The following is an 18,738-nucleotide window of genomic DNA, read 5'->3' as shown; positions in this document are numbered from 1 at the left end:
CAATGTTTGCTGGGGATTCTCCTCGTATCCGAGGAGGCAAGGATCCCGACTGTTTTCCTACAGGAGACCCTATACCTAGCCAGACTGCAGATAGCCCGCACCTGGTTGCGCTCTGCGCCCCCCACCGCCCGACAATGGAAGTCGGCTGTCAATGCCACTCTCCCCTATAAAAAACTGCTGTATATGCATAGAGGCTGCCCGAGCAAGTTTGCCAAACTGTGGGATAAATGGATGGGGGATTCAGATACATGTACCGACTAGTGTAGCTTGTGGTCTGTACGCCTCCTTACACCTACCCGGGTTCGGCCCGGCGAGTCTAGCTGTCTCCGTGGTTGTAGGTGGGCTTCCCGCCCTCATAATAATGGTTTCCTGCTCCTCTTTGCGAATTACTTTGAGTAGGATGTACTATGGCTCGACATATGACTCCCAACCTCTGAGTTCCTCTTTTCCCCCCATATCTGAACACACTGTATTGCCCCTTGCTTTTTATGTAATGTGCAACCTGTAAACAAAGAACCCCCCCCTCCTTGTGTTTTTCAGCCTGTGGTATTGTTAGCAGCTGTTTTCTATCCGTATATTTGGTGCATGTTGCACCCCATATGTGTTACTGTTATCATATGTATTTTGTATGCTCAATAAACGTTCCCTTTTTTTTCAACAAAAAGGGTTAAATGTTCCACAAAAGGTTAAATGCTTGTTTAATCTAGAGGTAGAGGAAAAGTCTGAACAGGCTTAGGTTTCCAGCGCCCATCTCTTCTCTCCAGAATTCCAGGTTGTGGACAAGCCCTTGCCATCCTCATGTACAATGCAGGATTATTGGTCCTGCACTGTATGTGACGGTGTTAGACCCCATTCACACCTGAGCGTTTTGTAGCTTGAAGCCTGAAGCTACAAAACGCTGGAGGGCAAAAAAATTATTATTCTCAATGGAGATGGTTCACATCTCCACTCCAAGTCGCCTGAAGCCCTACGCCTGAAGCTCAAACAAATCGGGCTGATTTGGGCGTTTTTATTCCCATAGAAACGAATGGAAACGCTCAATTCAAGCGACAACGAGTGTTTCTATGGGCGTTTTGTCGCTGTATCTGCTCAGGAGAAAATATAATTTACATAAGGAAATGACAGATGAAAAGCAGAAGCAGAAAAGGAAGCAGATGAAAAAAGAGATGAATATTTTTCCTATTGGCTGAAAAAAAACCGCCTAAGTTAAAAAACGCCGCAAAACGCTGTATGCAAACGCGCGCAAACTCGCGAATACACGCGACAAAACGCCGGTAAAAGCGCTCAAAAACGCTACGCTGAGGTGTGAATGCAGAGTGAGAGTGAGACCACAGGCCAAAGTTTCTTTGCAGTCACACAATGTGGAGGAAACCTTCTGAAGTGAGGAATGTGGTAAATATTACAGCTTACGCCTCTACTCCTAGACTTAACTAGCTAACCCTTGCAGTGCAGAGAGTCCCCACTACAAGGGTATTTTGCTTTGTGTGACTTCATTAAAAGAGTAGGGTTTTACAGTGATACTAAAAGCTAAAAACATTTTTTAAACCTTAATGCATCCCTTGCATTAAAGTGGTTGTTACCTCAGTACAATAAAATCCTCCCACCCCTCTGTAACATAATGATATCTGTTCCTGTGTTATATAAAGAAGCTGCCGATCAGTACCTATATCAGAGCGTCTCCCGGTACTCACATGACTCCTCAGCTCTCTCCTTAGCTCGGCTATAGCAGACGGTGCAAAACAATCCTGCTGATGTCAGCCGGGGAGGTGGAGTGGAGAAAGGAGAGAGAGCCAAAGAGTCACGTGAGCACCAGGAAACACTGATATAGGTACAGATCGGCAGCTTTTTTATTTAACACAGGCACAGGGACACATATAGTTATGTTACAGAGGGGATCATAGTATTTTATTGTACTGAGGTAACAACCACTTTAATGCAAGGAATGCATTAAGGTTTAAATGATAGCAGCAGGAGGGGAGGGGGCGGGCACTGACACAGAACAGACAGGCGGGGGGGGGGAGAGGAGGACAAAGAGGAACAGAGCAGAGCTGCGGATGATGGAGGCACATAAACTGACCACTGTTTCAGGGCATAGCAGCGTGACTTTATTTTAGAGGTCACAGGACACCTTAATGCTACTGTGGGCAGGCAGCATTAAAGCGGTAGTAAACCCGCTATTTTTTTTTTTAACACCTGCAAAGCAAAAGGCATAATGAGCTAGTATGCACCGCATACTAGATCATTATGAAATACTTACCTTAGAACGAGGCCCCGACATCTGGCACGATCCACGCCGAGGGAGCTGACATGATCCCTCTGCGTTTCTTCCGGGTATCGCGGCTCCGGCGCTGTGAGTGGCCGGAGCCGCGATATCGTCACTCCCGCGCATGCGCGCGGGAGATTTCATTCCGGCCGGCCGGACACTGCCGGATTTTCAGGCCGAGAATCCCCTCGTGCGCATGCGCCGCTGCAGTCAGCGGCGCATACCGAGGGGAATATCTCCTAAACCGTAAAGGTTTAGGAGATATTTTTTTTACCTACAGGTAAGCCTTATTATAGGCTTTCCTGTAGGTAAAAGTTAAAAAAAAGAGTATACAACCACTTTAAGAGCCCTGTCGCGTAACCTAAGACATCTGGAGCTCCACCCATTAGCCAATGAGGAGTGACGTTGTGTCCATGCAGGTCACCCCTCCCATCGACTGCACTAGGATCTCAATCTGGGAAGGCCTACCGTGAATCTCAATCTGGGAAGGCCTGCTGTGTAGCTGGTGGGCGTAAGTGGGGCCTCATATCTACGTTTTTACTAAGGCCTCACAAAGAATTGAGCCGCCTCTGCAGTGCAGTCCACAATGCTGTCAGTCACAGAAGTCTTTCACTCTGCTGGTCATTACATCTAAAAAAAGTTTCTACAATATATAGGTTAAAGCTTCAAGTAGCAAGCGGTCAGGGCTCTAATGTTAATGCTGATCCAAAAAGGTATAAAATGTGGAAATCACTTATATGAGTTTAAATAAAATATACATTTTTTGGAAACCTCTATGCGTTTCCTGTTATACTATACCATACAGCAATAATACATAAAGAAAATCCCCTGGGAGAGAGCAGGAGATTTTCGTTATATTGTCGTATCTTTGGCTATCCTGGATGACAACAGCTTAGATCTGGATTCAGTAAATTTGACATATAGCCAAACTCTTTATTTGGTGGCTGCCTCTGACTGAGGGATTTTTACACTTTTTGATATGAATCATCTATGGTTATATCCTGTCTTCTATGAAAATTTATTTTGATACGGCATCCCCTGTCTGAAAGTATCATACTTAGACACTCGTGATCACTAGTTTACAGGTGGTTCCTAGGTGTTTTTTGCCTGGTGTTTCGCTCTGACCCCATTGCACCACTGTGTTTTTTCCTTTGTTGGAAACTACTTTTTTGATCACTGATTGATTAATATGAGACTCCTTTTGCAAGAGAGTGAGACCCCTTTCTCTTCCTTGCAATCACTGAACACCAAAGTGTCCTGAAGAAGTGTACAACGAAACACGTAGACGCATTAGGACTCACATCACATATAGACTGCTTTTTGTATATATGATTTTTATCTATGTGTAGCACTGACCCCCGAAGGAGCTGCTGGTTTTATTGGGCTTACCGTTACCTTCTTGACCTCGGGTGCGTCTAGGGGTTTCCCGTGGTAGATGGCCCAAAGAATTGTAGAAACTGACACTGGCTTTTTGGGATATTTATTTGAAAAAGTAGTCTCTCAATGAAGGATAGAGGGTTAGGTAGGAAGTTCATCTATTTTTGGAACTGCAAAAGATAGGAAGTCTCTCACTATAAAAATCCAGAGAATTACCGTTCACAACTGGATTCTCACAGCTACCGGATAGACCTTCTCTCACTAGGCCTAGCAGCCGATAGAGTGTTTAAGTAAAGAAAAGTCTCTGCCACAGACTTGTATGTAGAACACTTGAACAAACTCTCTGCCACAGACTTGAATGTAACTGAGGGATGTAGGTAAATTTAGAGAGCTATCATATGGTACCAGTATCTCACAGCCGGTCCGGCGATACCATATGAGTGTAGATCCACTTAGTGTCCTTCAACTGAGCCTCCAGGCTCCTTCTGAGAAGCCAGCCTTATGCATGACCTTCACCCGAAGAGTCCTCCCCTGGGTGCTTCTCCAGCTGCTGGGCCTCTCCACAGAAGAGACGGCACTAGACAACCTTTGAATCCTCCTTTCAGTTACTTTGCCTTGGGCTAGCCAGCCCCGAGACTCAAAATTGGATGGATCCGCACTCCAGGCCAAGAGGGCCATGGGGGCTGGTCAAGAGGACCAGGACCAAGCAGACTGAAAGATCTTCTGGACTGGAACCCCAGAAGCACGTGATGTCAGTACCTTAAGTACCCTCTCCCAGAATGCACAGCAGGACGACACTCCCACTGGGCTGGTTCCGAAAAAGAATGGCAATCAATACGTCCAACCAAACTGCATTCTCACACTTGCCAGTGGTGACAGCGAAATCTGTGGCCAAGGAGAATCCAATGCAATCCAGCTAGACTGGTACTGAAAACACAATTTGGCATAATTAACCCTAAAACCCAACTGTGGCTTTAGGAAATTTAAATAGAAAAAAAAAAACACATAGCGCGTGCTCTTCAGGAGCCGGCGCTACATATGTTTCATGTCCCTGTTTTTTGTATTACATGTATATTTCAATAAATGCTAATATTTTTGTATACTTCTACTGTTTGTTGTGCCTTTAAAGTCCAACCATAGGTTTTCCTTTTTTGGAATTCTTTTTCTTTATTTCTACATAATTTACGGATGAGGCAATTTGAGTGCTCTTTCTTTCTTTATTCTTCACACAGGGGCTCGAACAGCAGCATTGTAAACCCTTACAACCAACTTTGACCTACAGGTAAGCCTAGATTAGGTCCAAGAAATATCTCCTAAACCTATACGGTTTAGGAGATATTTACCCGTAGACAGCGGCGCGCAGGCGCACTGGGGCAGCTCCCGTGCGCATGCGTGCGAATCACAGTGCCGGAGCCGAGAGACCCAGAAGTCGATCCATGGCAGCGGCGAAGAGGAAGACGGAGGACCACTTCAGGTGCTTCGTTCTCAGGTAAGTTATTCATAATGAGCTAGAATGCTATGCTATGCCTTTGCCTTACAGGGTGTGCTTTTAGAAGAAAAAAAATTTGCCTTTACTTCCTCTTTAATCAAGTTCATTGAGGAGGAAGTGGGGGTGGGGCTAAGCCCCACTGTGAGTGGCTATGAAGCAGGACTCCATAGACACACAGCTTAGGAACAAGCAGGCACATTGTGTCCATAGCAAATGGCTTGCTATGAGGACACATGAAGAAGAGGAGGAGCCAAGATCACCAGTCAGGGACTTGAGAAGAGGAGGATCAGGGCGGCTTTTTGCAATACCATTGCACAGAGCAGGCGAGTACAACATGCGCCGATGCCATCCCCTTAAGCAGGAGCCCAGGAGCAAGAAGATCTACCATGCTGCTAAAATGAGGTCAGTAAACAGTGAGGATTGTGCAGAAATTGACCTTTGGGGTGAAATGATTGTACTGGGGGCATATTGTTGCTCCCCCCCATGGCATATGCAGTGCAGTGCAGTGACCACCATGTGATGTATTGTGCCCATGTGCAGTGACAACCATGTGATGTATTGTGCCCACCATGTGCAGTGGCCACAATGTGATTTATTGTGCCCACCATGTGCAGTGACAACCATGTGCTATATTGTGCCCGCCATGTGCAGTGACCACCATGTGATTTATTGTGCCCACCATGGACATTGACAACCATGTGCAGTGACCACCATGTGATGTATTGTGCCCACCATGTGTAGTGCACTGACCACCATGTGATGTATTGTGTCCACCATGTGCAGTAACCATGTGATGTATTGTGTCCACCATATGATGTATTGTGTTCACCATGGGCAGTGACCATGTGCATGTGCAGTGACAACCATGTGCAGTGACCACCATGTGATGTATTGTGTTCACCATGGGCAGTGACCATGTGCATGTGCAGTGACAACCATGTGCAGTGACCACCATGTGATGTATTGTGTTCACCATGGGCAGTGACCATGTGCATGTGCAGTGACAACCATGTGCAGTGACCACCATGTGATATATTGTGCCCACCATGTGCAGTAACCACCATGTGATGTATTGTGCCCACCATGTGCAGTGACCACCATGTGATGTTTTGTGCCCACCATGTGATGATTGTGACCACCATGTGATGTATTGTGCCCACCATGTGCAGTGCAGTGCCAACCATGTAATGCAGAGTGGTGTGCCCTCCTTGTAATGCAGAGTGGTGAAAAAAAGGTAAGAGTAAGAAGGGTCTATTCTATGGGGTCCTGCCCTGGCTTGCTCTAAAGGGAGATCTATATGGAGGACACTGGCCTTCGCTTTATGTGATAATGAATGACTAAGTCCCTCCTCTTCGTGACATTGTCATGAAGAGGTGGACAATGGGTGACCTTAAAATGATGCCCGCCGAAAAATGTTCTGCAGATGCCCATGATAACATGTTAGTTATTTCAAATTAAAAATATAGACTTTAGTTAGGGCCGGTTCACACAGCGAGGCGCGGCGAGGCGTCTCCGACTTACCTCGCCGCGACCTGCGGGGAGCTCAGCGGCGACTTGCAGAGGACTTCTGTATAGAAGTCAATGCAAGTCGCCCCCGAAGTCGCCCCGAAGTAGTACAGGAACCTTTTTTCTGAGTCGGAGCGACTCGAGTCGCTCCTCTCAGAACGGTTCCATAGTACTGAATGGGGGCGACTTGCGGGAGCGAGGCGAGGTGAGCCGTGTCGCCTCGCCTCGCCTCGCTGTGTGAACCGGCCCTAAGACTTTAAGTTTGCACCTGGTTCCTTAAAAAACAGCTTTGTTGACAAATATCTAGAGAATGTTTGATTTAAGTTTGAGTTTACCTTGCTGAAATTACTAAGGAATTAGCAAGTAGTTCTTAGCGGGACATGCTTTTGTTAACATTTTTAAGGAAAAAGACTTTACAAACAGTTTAGTTGGTGGATCTGCCTTTCTGTGTATGTTCTGTGAATGTTCTGTGTACATTCTTTAAAAAGCATTTAATAAATACACAAGATAGAAAAAAAAAATAAAGCTCCGTGTGTGAATGAGGTCTTTGGGCACATTCACATGACCCCTGATAGACAAAGGGACTGAGAATTTAAATTCCTCAGCTGCACTGGATAGTGATTGAACAAAAGGCTATGTACAGAGGCTCCTGTTCATTCACAGTTCAGTTATGAATAAGCAGAGAGCATGATTGGTACTGATCACTCACTGTTCATTCACAAAAGGAAAGGGCTGGTAATTATGACATTTACCATCCCCTTACCCCGCTCTCCATCCTGCAGATACCCCCCCCCCCCCATTCCCCTTCATGCCTACAGCAGCCGGCAAGAGAGGAGTGAAGAGAAGCTGATAGCATTACAGCGTAGCCCAGGCTGCATGGGGAATCCAGGATAGGGAGAGGGATCAGTGAAGCAGGGGGGGGCAATCATGAGAGCTGATCCCATTGTGTGTCCCTCCCTGCAGCAGCTGAAAGCTGGTGGAAGAGAATGAGAGGCTGGCCTTCAGCTGCTGCAGAAAGAGACACACAACAGGATCAGTTCTTATAAGAGACCCCCCCCCCCACAACATCGATCACCCCCTCTCCTGGCCACATCAGATTCCCATGTTGCCTGGCCCTCCTAGAACCAGTGGCACATGGGGTGATTAGTGTGTGCTCAGGCACAACAAACAAGAAACAGGAAGTGGGCTGTAAAAGGTATTTACTGGCAGAAAAAAACGTTTACTATCCACAGTTAAAATAACAAGGGCAGAAGATTTAATAGATGAAAAGATGAAAAAAAATACTGAAGCTCTGCTTTAAGAAGTATGGCAGTAGTGCATATGTAAAAAGGAAACGCTCTGCTTTTATATTTTGTGAGTTGTCTTTGAGCACTACTTTTTTCTTTTCTGTATTCATGCCAATGTAAATGTGTTTCCATTACTAATTTGTTTATAAAATCTGTACGAAATCTAAGGACACCTGGTGAGTAAAATCTCTTAGTCACACCCTCAGTCTTTAAAATATCATCTGAAGGTTTGCTCTGAAGCTGGATTATGCCTGTAGTTGGCCCTCAGGTACTGTTTACCACTGGAGCCCCTTCTCAGTGCTCCCCACCATGGTCTCAGCACACTGCACTGCCAGTCACCCCAGCTCTCTGTCCCTTTGTTCTAGTAGCCCAGTAAGGAAAAGAAATGTGTATTGGTATTGGTAATAGCCTTTGTAGACAGGTGTTGGTTTGCTTTTACCCACTTGATGTTGGTCAAACGCAAGTCAAAGGAAAGTCAACTGCAAGTCCTATGTAGCCGTCAAACTGAAATGGATGTCAAACTGATGTCATTGACACAGCCCTGAAACCTGTCAATACAGGCAATAGGAGACAAGAGAGGATGTTAAAAAAAAAACAGCTAAATTATCCCCTTAATGCTGCATCCTGGGGCACTTTAAGTGGGCTCTAATACCCAGAAAGCACTTATGCATTAAAAGTATGATAACTAGAAAAATTCTTGTTACCCACAGCAACCATTCACCTCCCAATTGGAAATTCCTGCAGTCCAGAGCTGAAAACGAAACAAGGATTCTGAGGGGTTGCATTAAGCCAGAATTTTATTTTGTTTGAATTCTTTTCATACATAGGACCCTTTATGGGCCTCTGGCACAGTGCCTAAATGTGCTTACCTGCCACTTTTTGTTTGTCCTGTATTAGGAGAGAGTCTCCATAGTTAAAATGATTGCAATGTATTATTAACCAATGGGATTGCTTGTTTTAAACATTTAAACAATATTTTAAATATATTGAACTATTGTTCATAAAGGTTTTGTATACAAGGTTAATGGTCTGAAGAAGGATATACAATAGAAGGTACCTGTATATGATGCTTAGTGTTGTATATAAACTGATGAACATAAAGAACTCTCTGTAGAGTAATTTATAAATGCTGCCTCTCCACTTCAGCAGTAATCGGTGAAAACCAAAGAACGTAGCATTAGCTACTTTACTGGAATACGTGACTGTCATCTCGGCATATTCCTCCTGAAAGCTGTAATACATAAATGCAATGTATTTTAATTATACCATATCACAAATGGATAATTAATACAATGAGTTATGAGTTATTGTAATTCAAGTCAAAAACTATTTTTCTACAACAATTTCAACAGTAAGATAAAATCTACAACAAGAGCACTAAAAAAATAAAAAATAAATAAAAAAGGGCACAGAAATACAAAATCTACCCTTTCAAGAAAAATGCATTTTTATTTCTGCCTGCGCTGCTAATGGAGGGTAAATCTCTAACAGGCTTGACACACTTCAATATAAAACAAAGTCCAGTACAAGGATAATTGTTCCAACACATCAAAATAAATGTAAATATACATTTAAAGAAAAAAATTAATTCAATCCCATTTGCACAATCCTACACCCGAAGTTGATCCAGAGGAAGGCGTAAAACCCCAGCAGAGCATGATCCAATTTGCTACAGAAGGGGAAAAAAATCCTTCCTGATCCCCCGAGAGGCAATCGGATTTTCCCCGGATCAACTTTACCTATAAATGTTAGTACCCAGTTATATTATGTACATTTAGAATAGAATCCAGGCCTTTTTAAAGTAATTTACTGAGCTGGCCAGAACCACCTCTGGAGGAGGTCTATTTCACATTTTCACAGCTCTTACTGTGAAAAAATATTTCTGTGTTTGGAGATGAAATTTCTTTCCTCTAGATGTAAAGAGTGCCTGTCCTCTGCACTCTCTTCAGCTCCCCGCTATCCTTTTTGAGAACTGGTGCCCAAAACTGTACTGCTAGTTTCCACTAGTGTGACTTTTCATACGATTTGGGACTGAAAAGTCACATTACAAGTAGTACCCCATGATTTCCAATGAGCACCGTTCATATATGTCTTCAAGACGCAGTGACTTCAAAAGTAGTCCCTGCACTACTTTGGTCCCACTTTGATGGTGACTTGAGGTCCATAGACCTCAAGAATACCCAGGCATTGCTTCAAGTCGCCAGTAAAAAATTGCGGTAAAATCGCGTGATTTTGGGGACGCAATAGTGGAAACATAGCCTGAAGTATGATGTACAGGGGCAAAATGATATCTCTCTCTCTGGAGTCCATACTTCCCTTGATACAAGAAAGGACTTTGCTCATTTTGGAAACCGCAGCTTGGCATTACCATAGTGTATCCTGGTGTTATCTCCTCCTCGGGTACATAATGAGCAAGCACCCAGCCACCCACATAATGTAAAAAAAAAAAAGAATGATTCATCAGAACAGGACGCCTCCTGCTCCATGGTCCAGGCCTAATGCTCACATATCCATTGTGGGTGCTTTTGGCTGTGGACAGGGGTCAGGGCATTTCCCCTACGCAACAAAGTGCGATGCATTGTGTGTTCTGACATCATGCTATTGGAACCAGCATGGAATTTTTTTTTGCAATTTGAGCTACTGTAGCTCTTCTATTGTATAGGACTACACAGGCCAGCCTTCGCTGGTGTCAAAGGTCAATATATCCATGCTGCCAAGCGCACAATAAACATAAATACATAAGATACTTTAAACCTATGTGCTGTCAGTGGGACGACTCTGCTATGGGTGCTGGTACCTTACTTGCTCTCCCCGTTCTGAGTTTATTGTATCATGGTTTTGTTTATTTTCACATTCTGCACATTTCTTAGGTGATTTTACACTGGGTTCATGTCTGTTGTGGGGCCTGTTCCTTGATCTACTGTACATCTCTGGTGCTGCAGGTTGCTCTGCAGGGCCACCCCTGTATTTTTTCCAATATTTTATATTTAACTGTCCATCATTTTCTCCTATCCAAGTCTTGATTCAGCTTGGACAGCCATCTTGCTATAAGGCCTAGATTAAGGCTTAACTGTAGGTCCAAGAAATATCTCCTAAATCTACACGGGATATTTACAAAAAGACAGGCACCGCTGTCTACGGCGCATGCGCCGTAGACAGTGGCGTGCAGGCTCACTGAGTGTGATATGCCGTTAGTGGCGGCTCCTGTGTGCATGCGCGGGAACGTCACCATTGCTCCAGTGCTGTGTGTGGCCAGAGCAGCGATACCCGGAAGAAGATGGACGCTCCGTGCTACAGGGGACAGCGGTGACATTGTGTCAGGTAAGTGACACATAATGGGCTACTATGCGATGCATAGTAACTCATTCTGCTTTACCTTTGCAGGGAGACAAAGAGGAAGTAAACCCATATCTACTTTGTGCATCCAGGTGGATTATATCTTTTCAGGATAAATTGGGCTTTTATTTGGTAATAAATGGTAATGGAAAACTGGCCCAAAATAGTAAAAAAAAAAAAAAAAAAAATGTATATATATATATATATATATATATATATATATATATATATATAAATAAATGTAGCTGTATATTTATTGTACCTACCATGATCTACCACTAAATTACAACCCAAAATTAATTCTCCTGCTTCTGATGATCGCAGCAATATCACATATGTGTATATTATTTGTTGTTTGTACCCGTAGCACTGCCCAGAAATAATAATGCACATTTTACTTGGAAAAAACATAACTGACACTGATATTAATTTAAAAAATGTTTTTTTTTGTTAATCCGGCCCAAAATATACTGACCATGACCCAAATACTAACCCTGGCACTGACCTAGATCAAACCTTCATTTTTTTTTTTTTTTTTTTTTACACACAGGTGTTTATCTTACTCTGCAAGGGGAGAGAGAGAGATAAAATGTATCTCTTTCCTCTCCAATCACAAAGAGAGAGAAAAACAGATAAACAGATACGCACATATCTGTAAAAAAGGCCAGTCTACTAAGATCGCATATATGTGTACAGTTGTCGTCAAGGGGTTAAGGTAACAGATGAAAGACACATCATGTTTACTTTCCTTCAACATCAGATGATGTCCAGCAGCGCCAGCACCACAAAACTGGTAGAAACCAATGGGACCCAGTAACACCTATCTACTGTCCAGAGAAGTCTGGCCAGAAATAGTCTATATGGAAGAATTGCGGCCAAAAAGCCATACCTCTGATATCGAAACATGGCTAAGCTACTCAATTATACACGAAAACATAGGAACTAGGGTGCAGAAAAATGGCAGCAGGTTCTCTGGACTGAGGAGTGAACATTTTAAATATTTGGCTATAGCAGGAGGCAGTTTATTTTAACAGTGAAGCGTGGTGCAAGCTTGTAGCTGCATTTCTGCAAATGGAGTTGGAGACTTGGTCAGGATCAATGGTGTCCTCAATACTGAGAAATACAGGTAAATTTATTCTATAGAAGGACGATGACTCTGAACATTGATGATTTGGCCCCCACAAAGCCCTGATCTCAACATCAAGTCTGTCTGGGATTACACGAAGAGACAGAAGGATTTAAGGCAGCCTAGAATTGTAAGAATGTACCTAGAATTGAAGCTGTTTTGAAGGCAAAAGGTGGTCATAGCAAATATTGATTTGATTTAGATTTCTCTTCTGTTCATTCTTTCCCACAGAAATCTCTTCTGTTCATTTACTTTTTCTATTACTCATTTTCTGAACCAAATAAATGTATCTTGGTCTCATCTGACCAAAGGACATGGTTCCATAAATCCATGTCCTCAGTCTGCTTGTCTTCAGAAAACTGTTTGCGGGTTTTCTTGTGCACCATCTTTAGAAGAGGCTTTCTTCTAGGACTACAGCCATGCAGACCAATTTGATGCAGTGTGTGGCGTATGGTCTGACTACTGACAGGCTGAACCCCCACCCCTTCAACCTCTGCAGCAATGCTTACAGCACTAATACCTCTATTGCCCAAAGACAACCTCTGCATATGACGCTGAGCATGTGAACTCAACTTCTTTGGTCGACCATGGTGAGGCCTGTTCTGAATGGAACCTGTCCTGTTAAATCTCTGTATGATCTTGGCCACCATGTTGCAGCTCAGTTTCAGGGTCTTGGTAATCTTCTTATAGCCTCAGCCATCTTTATGTAGAGCAACAATTCTTTTTTTCAGATCCTTAGAGAGTTCTTTTTCACGAGGTGCCATGTTGAACTTCCAGTGACCAGTATGAGGGAGTGAGAGTGATAACACCATATTTAACACACCTGCTCCCAATTCACACCTGAGACCTTGTAACACTAACAAGTTACATGACACCGGGGAGAGAAAAATGCTAATTGGACCCAATTAGGACATTTTCACTTAGGGGTGTACTCACTTTTGTTACCAGCGGTTTAGACATTATTGGCTGTGTGATGAGTTATTTTGAGGGGACAGCAAATTTACACTGTTATACAAGCTCTACACTACTTTACATTGTAGCAAAGTGTAATTTCTTCAGTGTTGTCACATGAAAAGATAGAATAAAATATTTACAAAAATGTGAGAGGTGTACTCACTTTTGTGAGATACTGTATATATACAGTATATGTTTTCCATGGTCTATTGTGAAATTGTATTAGAACAATACTACAAAATGCAAAATGAATCTTCTATTAACACGTTTTGTGTTAATTAGAACTCTGTAAGAACATAGAGTGTTTGCACATGAAGCTGACCAGACTATTTAAAAGGTTATCTTTAAAAAGATCTGTAATAAAACAACAGTCCTTGAACATCATAACCCAAATAAATGAAATCAGAAGGAACAGTTTGTACTTTGTCATTGCATGATCATGTACATGCTACTCAGATATAAAAGAACATGATTCTTAACTCAACTCAACACTTATTTTATCACCTGTGATTATATTTAAATTTAAAAGATGAAATTATTAAATTTTAAAGATTAAAAAATTAAAGCATAATAACCAAGTACGTGAATGCTGCAAACTATTTAAATCTGACCACAGCTCAGGATGTAAGATGTGTACTATTAGTATATAGCACAATCATTATTATCATATGATATTAAACAACATAAAAAGTTTATTCTGTGACCTTTGGAGGTATTTATAGCTGAAAGACCTGCAGACCAATACGTCAGGGCTGTCCGCCTTTAGGCCTGAGAGCAAGAATAAGCCAGGATTTTAAATGGCCCAAATCTTCTAAGGAATCTTTTATAAACTGCAGTGTTAGAATATCTAAATTGTAATTATGCATGTATTTATAATACAAAAATTCATCTTCAAACAAGCTCTTGGATCATGTTAAGTAATATTATGTAATGAATTTTTTTTGAATGAAGTGTATTGAGTTAGATAAGAAATTATATGAAGTTATTTTAAAGCTGTAATATAACTTGGTTAATATGCAGAATAAGTAAATAAAATGAAATGCACACATTTGTAACATAACTTTTATTATAAATAGGTTACTAAGTAAGAATGCTCATATTCATGCAAGTAGCCAATCATTCTGAGATAATGAAAGAAAAGTGTATTGGACTAACCTGATATGGGGATCAGGGCAATATCCTTACAAAGTCCTTGCTGAGGTTAAAAAATACTGTAAAGTTAAGAAATGGTACTCTCACAGTTTCCTTCTGCTGACAATCAAGTCTCTTCCCAAGGAGCAGTAAGGAGTCCCTGGAGACCAGACTGACGAGCACAGGAGGGAAGATTGTCTTTCTTGCTTGAAGCCTGTTTGTGCCAACATGCACACTGTCAGTTACATCGGAGACTGTTCCATGTGACAAAAACAGGCAACAGCTGCTGATCTTGCGCTCTCCTATTCTATATTTATAAATCCACCTGCCATTCAAAGACCATTGACTAAGTGATCTTTAACCGATCTTAAAGCACATTTAGATCACATCACTAAAGACCAATAGCTAGCCAATTTATGTAACACCTTCTGGTCTATATATACATTGATCACTTGGTTATTTGGTTTAGAAAACGAAAATGTGGTTAACAGTAATTTAGACTCACTCCAAAACACTGGCCCATGAGAAGAAAAGTATTAACCGATCTTAAAGCACATTTTGATATCATTAAAGACCAATAGATGACCTATGAGAAGAAAGGTACTTGTAAATAATATAATGTTCACATATGAATCCTTATGCCCTGTACACACAGTTGGATTTTCCGATGGAAAAGGTCTGATCGGAATATGTTGGAAATCGTGATGAAAAAAGTTTGAGAGCTGGATCTAAAGTTTTCCGACAACAAAATCCGATCTGACTTTTTCCGATCGTTTATAGAGAATTCCGACGGACAAAGTGCCACGCATGCTCAGATTAAATTACGAGACCAAAGCTATTGACTACTGGCCTCTATGTAGTCCCGTCGTACTCAACGAACGTCACCATGTTCCGAATGATCGGATTTTCCAACAATTTTGTCCGACAGTGTGTATGCAAGACAAGTTTGGCACAAAATCCGTCGGAAAAAATCCGACGGATTTTGTTGTCGGAATGTCCGAACGTGCGTACAGGGCATTATTCTTTCACAAAAAAGTAGGAGTGAAGACTGAAAGACTATTCAGGCTAATTTACTACAGGTTTACGCTTTATTTGTACAGTCTTTAACCCATTTAAGCCTTTTTTTGAAGAATACTTGCAGTTTGATTTTATATTTTATTGGTCATTGTGCAAAAATAGAAAATAATTAAATTATGTCTAAATATATAAAGTATCTTCTAATATTTCCCCCAAAATATGTTTGTGTACTAACTCCTATTAGACTTGAATGGAGCCAAACCCCCACTCTGTTTTGTCTCAATAAGTCTATGGGGCATTACTGCACAAGTATGGGTAGTGCTGGTAAAGATTTCCAGAAAAAGGCTGCAAACACTAAAGGAGGATGCCATTGGGAAGTGAGTGAGGAGTTGAGGCTTACCTTGTTTATTGCAAACATGGCATTGTCCTTGTCCTTACTTTTTCTTAAAATGTCTCTTACCCTAAGCCCTAGGTATAATAAAGGCTGAGGTTTGACATTTGCTGCTCTTCCAACTTATTGACTTCATGGTGATATTACACATTGGGGCTTATGTATGAATATAGTATTATCACAAACATTTGTAGTTGTTCAGAGCAACCAGAAATAAATGTTTTACTTTGAACTCTGCACTGCAAAAAATGAGTTGAATCTTGCACTCTAGATAGGTTTGCCTATTTAGTGATGTCCCTCTCGCCTTTTATAAAAAACTCTTAGCATTTTTCGAATTGAATGCAAAGTGTTCTCAGGAATTTAACTTTAAAGATGAACTGCAGTCTGCTCACATAATTTGTAATAAAAACATCTTTGCCATTCTAAAGCTTCCCTCCAACCACTTTGTATATTATTTTATATATACTGCGATTCTGTACTTGCCAAATATGCTGCAGAAATCTCCCTCCACCAAGTCTGGCTGTAACCATTTTAACTGTGGGCAGCTGAAGCTGCTGCCTGTTCACTTCCTGGATTTACACAGACACACACCTCCAGCTCTGCAGCTCTCATTGGCCCTCTTATGACTCAACCCCCCTCCCTTTCTGGCAAACTCTCACAAGAGTGAGAGAGAGAGAGCTGTGCATGATGTCATAAGCCTAGGCTTTTTACCAGACAAGAAACAGGAAGTGGGCTGTATAAGGTATTTACTGTCAGAAAAAGAATGTTTTACTATCCAAAGTTAAAACATCAAGGGAAGAAGATATAATAGATGGAAAGTTGAAAAAATGACTGAAGGTCCGCTTTAAGCACACGGTCTGCTTTAAAGAGGAAGTAAACCCTAATGAGTTTACTTCCTCTTTCATTCCCTGCAAAGGCAAAGCAGAATGGACTACTATGCACTGCATAGTAGTCCATTCTGTGTCACTTACCTGACACAGGAGCCAGCGATGTCACCGTTGTCCCCTGTAGTCCGGCACATCCATCTTCTCGGTGGGGTCTCGCTGCTCCGCCGATGTCATTCGGCGAAGCCGCGATGACGTCACTCCCGCGCATGCGCATGGGAGCCGACACGTGCGGCATCTTCTTCGATGACGATGCAGCGCTCAGTGCGCTTGCGTGCCGCTGTCTACGGCGCATGCGCCGTAGACAGCAGTGCCTGTCTTTTGGCAAATATCTCCTAAAACGTGTAGGTTTAGGAGATATTTCTTGGACCTACAGGTAAGCCTTAATCTAGGCTTACCTGTAGGTCAAAGTGTGTTGTAAGGGTTTACAACCACTTTAAGCCCCACTATATATACCATTATCACATAACAAATTGCTTTAGGTAAGGGAATGGAAGAAACCACAAGGCTGTGTGTTTTATATGGTTATTGTTATTTAGCCACTTCTCTCAACAACACTTCACTTCACTGTCATCCTCCCTGGGCACACTGCCCCCTCTCACTACACACAGAATAAGTCCCCGATCCCTACATCCTTGGCAAACAGATGACATCAGAAGTGTGAAAAAACATATACAAGCTCTTGAGCACCTGTGGCGTAAGTGTCAGAAAGATTTTAACTAATATAAATCGGCCTTCCAAAAATACAATTCCTGCCTCCTCCCTGCCAAGCAGACCTATTTTATCACACTCATTAACCACTTAAGGACCGGGCTTATTTTTCAAACTCGGTGTTTAAAAGTAAAAATATTTTTTTTTTGCTAGAAATACTCTTAGATATATATATATATATATATATATATATATATAGATATATATATAGATATATATATAGATATATATATATATATATATTTATTTATTTTATTTTTTATTTTTTTTCTAGCACCCTAGAGAATAAAATGACGGTCATTTCAATACTTTTTGTCACACCGTATTTTCGCATCGGTGTTGCAAGCGCACTTTTTTTTGGAAAAAATACACTTTTTTGAATTAAAAAATAAGACAGCAGTAAAGTTAGCCCACTTTTTATATATAAATACACATATACATATACACATATATATATATATATATATATATATATATATATATATATATATATATATATATATATATATATATATATATATATATATATATATATATATATATATATATATATATATATATAGTGAAAGATGTTATGCCAAGTAAATTGATACTCAACATGTCACGCTTCAAAATTGTGACCGCCCGTGGAATGGCAACAAACTTTTACCCTTAAAAATCTCCATAGGGGACATTTAAAAATTTCCACAGGTTACTAGTTTTGAGTAACAAAGAAGGTCCATAGCTAGAAATATTTGTTCTTGCTCTAACGATCACAGCGATATCTCACATGTGTGATTTGAACACCATTTTCATATGAGGGCACTACTCACGTCTGCGTTTGCTTCTACATGTGAGCTGGTCAGGCAATTTATTTTTTTCTTATTTATTTTACTTTTTATTTTTTATTTTGACACTGTCCTTTTTAAAAAAAAATTAAAAAATTGGGTCACTTTTATTCCTATTACAAGGAATGTAAACATCCCTTGTAATAGAAAACAAAATCATGACAGGACCTCGTAAATATGAGATCTGGTGTCAAAAAGACCTCAGATCTCATATTTACACTAAAATGGTATTAAAAAAAAAAAAGTAATTTAAAGAAAAAAAAAATTCTCCTTTAAGAGCATTATGCGGAAGTGACGTTTGACGTTGCTTCCGCCAGTCAATGCTATGGAGCCGAGTGGGGGCCATCTTCCCCCTCAGCAGCAAGGCATCTAGGAGAGCTGACACGATTGTTTACGCAGCTACCGGCGGCTCCTCTCTGTCAATTCCTGCACTGGCTTCC

The 18,738-nt window shown here is 41.4% G+C and overlaps 1 protein-coding gene across 3 annotated transcripts in view; it reads right to left on the bottom strand.

The window, feature by feature from the left end:
- The window catches only part of BEST3 (bestrophin 3), a 116,305-nt gene extending 101,590 nt beyond the window's left edge, over positions 1-14,715 (bottom strand). For 2 of the 3 annotated variants that reach the window (XM_077468993.1, XM_077468994.1), the window contains exons 1-2: positions 14,493-14,715; positions 8,979-9,152 (exon numbers count right to left, since the gene is read on the bottom strand). In XM_077468993.1, coding sequence (XP_077325119.1) covers positions 8,979-9,130 — 152 coding nt within the window. In that variant the 5' untranslated portion in view covers positions 9,131-9,152; positions 14,493-14,715. The remainder of the gene's footprint in view (positions 1-8,978; positions 9,153-14,492) is intronic. The other variant, XM_077468992.1, reaches the window with a different exon arrangement.
- Positions 14,716-18,738: the final 4,023 nt, after the last annotated feature.

Source organism: Lithobates pipiens, unplaced genomic scaffold (assembly GCF_037356315.1).
Source record: "Lithobates pipiens isolate NorthernLeopardFrog02 unplaced genomic scaffold, aLitPip1_a1.2 Scaffold_8, whole genome shotgun sequence".
NCBI classification, from domain to species: Eukaryota; Metazoa; Chordata; class Amphibia; order Anura; family Ranidae; genus Lithobates; species Lithobates pipiens.
The sequence above is the reverse complement of the archived record's forward strand: the minus strand, read 5'-3'. Positions and strand labels throughout refer to the sequence as shown.